The sequence below is a fragment of the Lolium rigidum genome, chromosome 7 (assembly GCF_022539505.1).
Source record: "Lolium rigidum isolate FL_2022 chromosome 7, APGP_CSIRO_Lrig_0.1, whole genome shotgun sequence".
Taxonomy (NCBI): domain Eukaryota; kingdom Viridiplantae; phylum Streptophyta; class Magnoliopsida; order Poales; family Poaceae; genus Lolium; species Lolium rigidum.
Window position 1 is genome coordinate 255,380,675 of NC_061514.1, and position 8,624 is coordinate 255,389,298.

General features: G+C 42.9%; 1 protein-coding gene across 1 annotated transcript; it reads right to left on the reverse strand.

Moving 5' to 3' along the window:
- Positions 1-3,782: 3,782 nt before the first annotated feature.
- Positions 3,783-7,718, reverse strand: LOC124678625. Its single transcript, XM_047214484.1, has 4 exons — positions 7,679-7,718; positions 6,935-7,362; positions 5,975-6,863; positions 3,783-4,371 (listed from the first exon to the last, which is right to left on the reverse strand). The coding sequence occupies exons 2-3, from the start codon at positions 6,976-6,978 to the stop codon at positions 5,996-5,998; spliced, it is 912 nt and encodes a 303-aa protein (XP_047070440.1). The 5' UTR covers positions 6,979-7,362; positions 7,679-7,718; the 3' UTR covers positions 3,783-4,371; positions 5,975-5,995.
- Positions 7,719-8,624: the final 906 nt, after the last annotated feature.

Consider the following 8,624-nt stretch of genomic DNA (forward strand, 5'->3'; position numbering starts at 1 on the left):
TCTTTGTAAGGTTCATGATACTTATTAAAACTCTTCCTAGGCAATTCAAAATGAGAGGCAAAAGCTTTATAAAAATTTGCAACAACTTGAGAGTCAAGACCATAAGTAGCACTCATATTTCAAAATTTATCAGTATCCATAAAAATTTCAATGCATTCATAATCATAATTTATACCTGACTCTCTACCTTTGTCGTTCTCCCATCCTTCAGTATTCTCTTGAATCCGATCAAGAAGGTCCCATTTAAACTCCTCTTTGTTGCGCGTGAATGATCCAGAACAAGTAGTATCCAGTAAGGTTTTATCTTGAAAAGAAAGTCTTGCATAGAAATTATCAATGATGATATTACCAGGAAGCTCATGAATGGGGCATTTGAGCATTAAAGACTTCAATCTCTCCCATGCTTGGGAAATACTCTCTCCATCATGAGGCCAGAAATTATATATGCGGTTTCGGTCTTTGTGAATTTCATTTGGAGGATAGAATTTAGAATAAAATAGAGGCATAATATCCTTCCAATTAAGAGAATGCCCATTCTTCAGCAGTTTATACCAATGTGCTGCTTTACCAGACAACGACATAGAGAATAGTTTCTTCCTAACTTCATCCATAGAAATACCTGCACACTTGAATAACCCGCATAATTCATGTAAAAACAGTAAATGATCTCCGGGATGGACAGCTTCCATCCCCTTCATAGCGGTTATCCACAACACGTTCAATGATTTTCATAGGTATTTTATATGGAATCACTTTCTCACCTGGCGCCTCATCCACTACCTTTGCAGTAGTAGTAGATTTTCCAAATAGGAATTCAAGAGAAGATCTCTCCATAATGAATTATAGCAGCATGCAAAAATAAAAAAACAGCACGTACAGTAAAAGTTTTCCTTACCAATAGCGCTTCACTCCCCGGCAACGGCGCCAGAAAATAGTCTTGATGACCCACAAGTATAGGGGGTGTATCGTAGTACTTTCGATAAATAAGAGTGTCGAACCCAACGAGGAGCGAAGGTGTTGACAAGCAATTTCGATGAAGGATTCACCTGTAAATGCTCACGAGACAAGTTTTCAGGAGGTTTTGATATAGCAGATAAATAAAATACAATTAAGTAAAATGCGAGAATAATAATTGCAGCAAGTGGCCCAATCCTTTTTAGCACAAAGAACAAGCCGGTTTGTTTACTTATGATGACCAAACGTTCTTGAGGACACACGGGAATTTAGTCTAGTGCTTTCGCTTCATATAGTTGATTAATCTTCATTGTTTTGATAAGTGTTGTGTGGGTGAACCTATGCTAATGCACCGCCCTTCCTAGGACTAATACATACTTGTGATTAAACCCCTTGCAAGCATCAGCAAATACAAGAAAGTAATTAAGATAAATCTAACCACGACCTTAAACTCGAGATCCTGCTATCCCTCATGCATCGATATACCAACGGGGTTCGAGTTGTCTGTCACTCCGGCAACCCCACAATTAGCAAACGCATACAAGATGCATTCCCCTAGGCCCATAAAGGTGAAGTGTCATGTAGTCGATGTTCACATGACACCACTAGAAGAATAACACCACAACTTAAATATCAAACCATTAAATATTACTCAACATAGTTCACTACTAACATTTAGACTTCACCCATGTCCTCAAGAACTAAATGAACTACTCACAAGACATCATATGGAACATGATCAGAGGTGATATGATGATGGATAACAATCTGAACATAAACCTTGATTCAACGGTTTCACTCAATAGCATCAATAACAAGGAGTAATTAACACCGGGAGAGTTCCCCCTATGAAATACTCAAGATTCAACCCTAGATGTTACAGCGGAGACGAGGTGCAGCGGTGGAGATGACGGTGTCGGTGGTGGAGATGATGATGATGACGATCCCAATGAAGTCCAGCTTGATGACGGTGACGATGGCGACGATTTCCCCCTCCCGGGAGGGAATTTCCCGGCAGATTTCGCCTGCCGGAGAGCTCTTTTCTCTCTGGTGTTTTCCGCCTTGAGGAGGCGGTGATGACTCTCCTCGATGTCCCCCTGGACCTTAGGGTTTCTGGGAGATGAAGTACGCGAAAGGGCGATGGCCGAGGGGGTCGTGGGCCCCCTCCCCACGTGGCGGCGCGCCGACATTGGTGGCCGCGCCGGCCCATGGGGAGGGCCCATGGCGGCCCTCCTCGGCCTACCCTTTTGGCTGGCTCCGTCGTCTGGAAAAATAGGAGCTTCGGTGTATTTTCCGTCAATTGTTGATCTTCAGGAATATTGTATCCTGACGGTGCTTTTTCAGCAGAATCCTGACTCCGGTGAGTAATTCTCCAATAATCATGAAACATGCAAAATAGGTGAAATAACATAAGTATCATCTCTAAATATGAAATATATCAATGAATAACAGTAAATTATGATATAAAATAGTGATGCAAAATGGACGTATCAGGCGCCTCCTGCGGTCGGCCGTTGCAAAGGAGCAGCAGCGTTTCTCATCCTCCCACGCCTCCTGCGTCATGTTCGTCGGCTTCTCCTTCGGCGCGACGGTGCGCGGCTTCGGCGGCGTCTTCGTCGGCGCCTTCACTGCCTTCGCCGGAGCCTTTCTCTTTGGTGGCATGGCGGCGGCGAGGGTTTTTCGGGTTGGAGGCTGGATGGGAGATGTAGCGGCGGGCGGGAGAAATGAGGTTTTGGTGGAAAAGATGTATACTTTTGGGATGTGTGGCTGACAGGCGGCTCCCACGCCCAAAAAATTTCGTCTCGCGAGGCGGCTGTACGCCTGATTCACGCCCTTCGAAAAGGAGCCGACACGGGTTGCCGACCCTTCTATTAGGTTCTAAAAAGCGCCAACGCTTTTTGTGGCGCACCGGTGTGAAAATAGGCTCTAACTCCCTGTACCTAGTGACAAGAAACAAAATCAACTCACTGAAAAGCTCTTAGTATGATAAGTAAAGCATTTCATTATCCGGTTTTGATTTCTTTTTCTTTTGTGATGTTATTTATTTTTTATGTAGGCAACGAAGTTGACTGATGGAAGAAATCACGATGGACCTACTTGAACCTCCCTAACAAGACGTGCATGAGCTCTTCAATAAATAATTATCGCTAGATCATCTATGCATCTATGCGCTACATCGTCTTAAATTAGATTTAACTATTTGTTGGGAACCTTTCTTTCTAAGAAAACACGCTACGATAGATACACCCGACGAAGGCAAGTTTTGTTCCACTTCTTGAGGCAGAAAGAACTTTGATGTGTCTGCTTGCTTCATAGTCACCATCTGCACTTAGTAGCGAGTAAAACAAAAGTTCCTAGTTTCCAAAATCACATTGTCCTGTTTCACTAACATCACTACTCTAAAAAATACGATTTACGTTAGGCCCACGCTGATAAATATGTCGTCAAAAGAGATTTGGTGGCAATTAGTAAAGGGATCAACAAGCATAGACTTAATCAAGATAACCCCACGCATGTGGATAATGTAAGCTCGGTTTCGTTCAAGACTACGGTTCATAAGGTGTCTTTAGCACTTGCTGCACTTCCATCCACAAATAACTGGTAAATTGAAATTACTAATCATACTCTGTAGTCTGTACAATATCACAAGTGCACGGTTGCTTTTTTCAGTCATTCTGCTGAGGTCAAACCAATTTTAGAGAGCACTGCTGATCCACCATACAACCAAGAAGGTTCCCAGAGCCAAGACCAGACTCTTCTCATCGATTACAGGGATCAGATTAACCTCCTAAATCCGCACTAGTTGTTCATGTGATTTGATTAGTATCCTTCACCGAGATCAGTCAAATAACTGACACATGCATGATATATAGACGTTGTGCTTATGTCCACACTTTTATACAGAATATCACAAAACATATAATGGGGCTAGTAAAGGTGGATGGTTACACCACAAACCCTGGTGCAACAGATGGACTCTCACAGTTCTTATAAGTTTCTTGGAATATCAAGAAGTCTGAAGCAAGATTACCACGAGACAGAGATTCACCACAGAGGAACAGAGCAGGCAGCTGCGGGAGGAACATACGACGGGTACACGGCCAGAAAGTCTTTGGGTTAGTTGATTTCTCCCGTGCCACACTCTCTTGCTGATCACATAGAAGAGGACAATGCGCAGGGCCTCGGAGAAGCTAAAATGAGATCTAATCAAGAATCCGAATAGGTATCAACCCATCAAAGATATATCTCTTGTTGGCTCTGGGCAAGTGAGCAGAAAATATCTCTGTAGTCAATGTGACCACAACATCGGTTCTGATCATCCCGGAACCGCTGATTCAGCTGCTTTGTATGCACAGTCAGTCTTAAATTTCTAGGACTCCAATTCCATAGAGAGCATTGCCAAATCCTGAGCACTCCCTACAAATACAGCCCGAAAATAAGCAAAACACATTCAAGCATGACAGATTAAGATAGCTTTCAGCAGACACCGGTAGATGGTTCATTCTTGAGTTATTCTAATCTGATAAATATGCACAAATATTGCAATACTGGAATGAGACGTGTTCACTCTTGAATTGATATGAGGTCTGCGCTATGACACACTTTTTGTAAAGGAAATACTCCTAATGGATGCACTAACTTTAGTAAATATCACGTTACAAACAAGGACTATTGAAATTCGTAAGAGAAGATCCTCATAATTCAACTTAAAAGAATCCACTTTCAAATTGTAGGATATATAAAATGGGAGATGAATAAAAAAAAGCAAAGCATTGTTATGAAGCCTAATCTAATGGACATATTAGTAATAAGAGATATCATGAACGATAACTGGAGACTAATTCCAACGTCACCTGGGGCCTTTTGGAGCCCTCCTAACACTATGATACCATAATCGAATGGTGACCCAAGGCCAGACAGGACACTACCAAGTTGAGGAAGGGGATCACAAGCACCGTGCTGCTTACCTCGTGGATGTTGCGGAAGAACCGCAACAACTGTATCTTTAATGGCACTCAGCCGAACCTGCACATGCTGTTGTGTTTAATCAGGGATCAAGGATGTCATTGGGCTGGGTATGCGTGTTATAATCCCAACAGTTTGGTACATGCACTAACATCTTCTTCTTGTCCGGGCGCGTGTTGTACTCTGCCCTCGAGGCTAAACTCCCCTTTCTTCTTTTTCAATAGTACGAGACGCAAGATGTTTTGCATTTTACGTGAAAAAAGAAATCCAATAATGAAAGGATGAAACCAATGTAAGTTTTTCCTAGTTATCATAAGTTCATAACATACAATTTCAGGAATATATATGTACCCTTCAGATCTGCAAACAATAATTGCAGCAATCTCCGTATCTTTACTTTTTTTTTACAATAGCAATCTCTGTAGCAAATATAACTTCACGTCCAATGTTTCAGAAGAGTGGTTTATACTATCAGTTGCTGTCTTCATTAGTAGCTTACATGTTCATGCACAGTTGGTAATTTTGAATGTTCCTGGTAACATATGGAAATGGGGGCGAAACCATATATATCAAATGTTATTACTATCAATAGAGGCACCTTAGATTTCTCTTCTACTTGTGAAGATCTGCATATAGATGCCAAGTACAATTTATAACACACATACCCAACAGGTGCCGCCAAACATTTTGGTTTCCAGTCACTTCCAAAGGTCAAAAACAGAAATAACAAGGTAGCATCATATCATATGCTCTGACTCAATTTTTTTTTCTATAACTCAAAAGGGCCTAAATTACTTCGGAAGGAGGAAAGGTTTCCTACTTTGCCTAGCTACATACAAAAAAAAAAATTGCGGGAACAATTCAATCTGGTTTGCTTCAACAGCTCAACACAAACAGAAAAGTTACACACTCTATACTTAATTAACTTCTGGTACATAGCAACACAATTACAAAATATATGATTCGAATAATAAAAATTGCTAATACTGAAATGTTCAATTTGGCCAATGAAGGAAGACAATGAAATTAATAAGTAGATGACAAGGTAACTCACCATACACTAGAACTGGTTGTTTTAGTTCTCGCCAAATGGCCCAAAGCGCTGCCAAACATGCTCTATTAAGTCTCTTCGGAGTCCGTTATCTGTTGATTTTGTAGAAATAGTTGCATTTCTCTGTAGTAAATCAGCAAAATAATCAGCAGATCCATTGTTGATGTCTGACAGTGGAGCAACCGATGTCTCTGATGTCTCATTCGAGTCAAAACAAAAACTTGCCATATCTTTCTCATCCTCAAGTGTCATATTATGAAGTATGATGCAAGTTTGCATGATTTTTCCTAGAGTTTCCTTCGGAAAATATTTTGTTGGCCCGTGCACGATGGGAAAACGTGATTCTAGGAGTCCAAATGCACGTTGGACGTCATTCCTTGCTCCTTCTTGATATCGTGCAAATAATCGATCCTTTTCAGTCTGAGGGAGGGGTATTGTCTTTATGAAGACGGGCCATTCTGGGTATATTCCATCAGCAAGATAGTAACCCATACTGTATTGCCTCCTATTGACAGTGAATTGCACATCAGGACCTTGACCTTTCAAGATATCGGTGAACAACTGTGATTGATTCAGCACGGTCATGTCACTCTGAGACCCAACAGCACCAAAGAAAGCATGCCATATCCAGAGGTCTTGTGAAGCAACTGCTTCAAGGATGATTTTAACGACTCCGTGATCACTATGAGTAAGACGACGCACCCATTTAACTGGGCATTTTTTCCACTCCCAGTGCATACAACCAATGCTTCCCAACATGCCAGGGAACCCACAGGTCTCACCCATTTGTAGTAGATGTTGCATATCCACGCTAGTGGGGCTCCGCAAGTATTCTCCACCAAACATGTCAATCACCCCTTCCACAAACTGCTCGAAACAGTGCATTACTGTGCTGAAACCAATTTGTATGTATTTGTCAGTAATGCCAGAGGGGGAACCCAATGCTAACATACGAATACCTACTGTGCACTTCTGTAGAGGCGTGAGTCCTTGACGATTAAGGGCATCTCTCCTTTCTCTGAAATAGGGAGACCACTCTCCCAAGGCACGGACTATACGTAGAAAGAGGGGTCTCCTCATTCGGTACCTTGTACGGAATTGTTTGTCAGTGTAGATTGGATGTTCAGCAAAGTAATCAGCTACGAGTTGTTCATGGCCCTCTTCACGATTTCTCTCAATGTACTTCCTACTGGCAAAGCGACGGCGAGATGTACTAGCTTGCTGAGGTTTGATTTTGGCCTGAATCTTCACATTGATCTTCTCAAGCAAATTGTGAAAGATGCTTTGTTCAGAAATGAAATCTTCCATAGTGTATAAGCCGGTTGGGTCAATGGTAGTGCTGTCATCGGAATCATCCGAGCAGGATGGCGTGTCTGACCGTTGGGACATACCTGCAGAGATAAACAATGACAACTGTTTCAACATGCATGCGCAGGTGAATTGCTTACTGATGCTAAATCCAGATGGAGATAAACAACAAAAAGAAGCTTCAACATTCATTTATAATTTTACAAAGAGAAATGCACAAATCCTAGGGCATACATAAACTGGACACGTATACATGCGCCAACATATATATCATGCGAAAATGCAGGGCATATGGTCGCAAAACATGCATGAACCTCGCGCAAGGTAGGGAAGAGGGGACGACTGGTGAGTTAAAGAAATTTGCGAAATGGAAAGGGAGACAGCAGGACATGGATGAACCTCGCTGGTTAGACAGAGCTCGACGGTGAAGGGAGAGGAGCGGCTCCCGGCGGGGAGCGCACGAGGCGAGGGGCGGCTGCACTGGAAGAGGGCGGCCGGGCCAGGGTTCCCGAGTCGGCCCTCGCCCGCGACTCAAGACGCAGCGGCGTAATCTGTGGCCCGAAGCGGAGGGATGCCGGGAGGAACAGGGTGGCGGGTAGCCGTCCCGTCGAGAGTCGGCGAAGGAGAGGTGACGGCGTCGCGGAGTCCGCCGCCGGTTGGCACTGACGACTGACGAGGGATGGAGAGGATGCAGAGTTGGGCTTCCGGGCTTTCGGCCCAAGACCACAAGACGAGTTGGAGAAAAGCAGACAGGCTCCAAAACGGCGGTGCTCGTGACTCCAAAGCAGACAGGCTTGCACCGAAATTTTCTAGTTTCTGCTTTCAGAGCATGTCTAGTAGAGCCCCTAAACCCTCAAACCTCTATAGCAGTTTTACAGGTTGGAAATAGCCATTTTTGACAGGTTGAAAAACAGGGGTAAAGAGTAGAACCCCTAAACCCCTAAAGAATGCAGTTTGAGGGTTCTAGTCTTTGGCTCAACCCCAACCTCTAAAACTGTCATATGCCATATCACAGTTTTTATCACACATCATCATTTCACATATCACAAATATCATCACATTTCACATAAAACAATAATCATTCTAGTTATTATTACAACACCAAATAGTACATTTGAGCACATAAAACAATAATCATTCAAATTGTTACAACAATGTTGGACCATACAACAATAATTGTTCGAATCAAATAGAACAAAGGTAAATCATGCGCCACGGCGCTGCCCATCCAACCGCCACTCGGTGCTCGACTAGATCATCACGGAGACGACCATGAGTGGCTGCATCTTCAATCTCACGATGTGCTTGAAGAAAAGCTTCTACACGAGAAGGGTTTCTTTCCGGT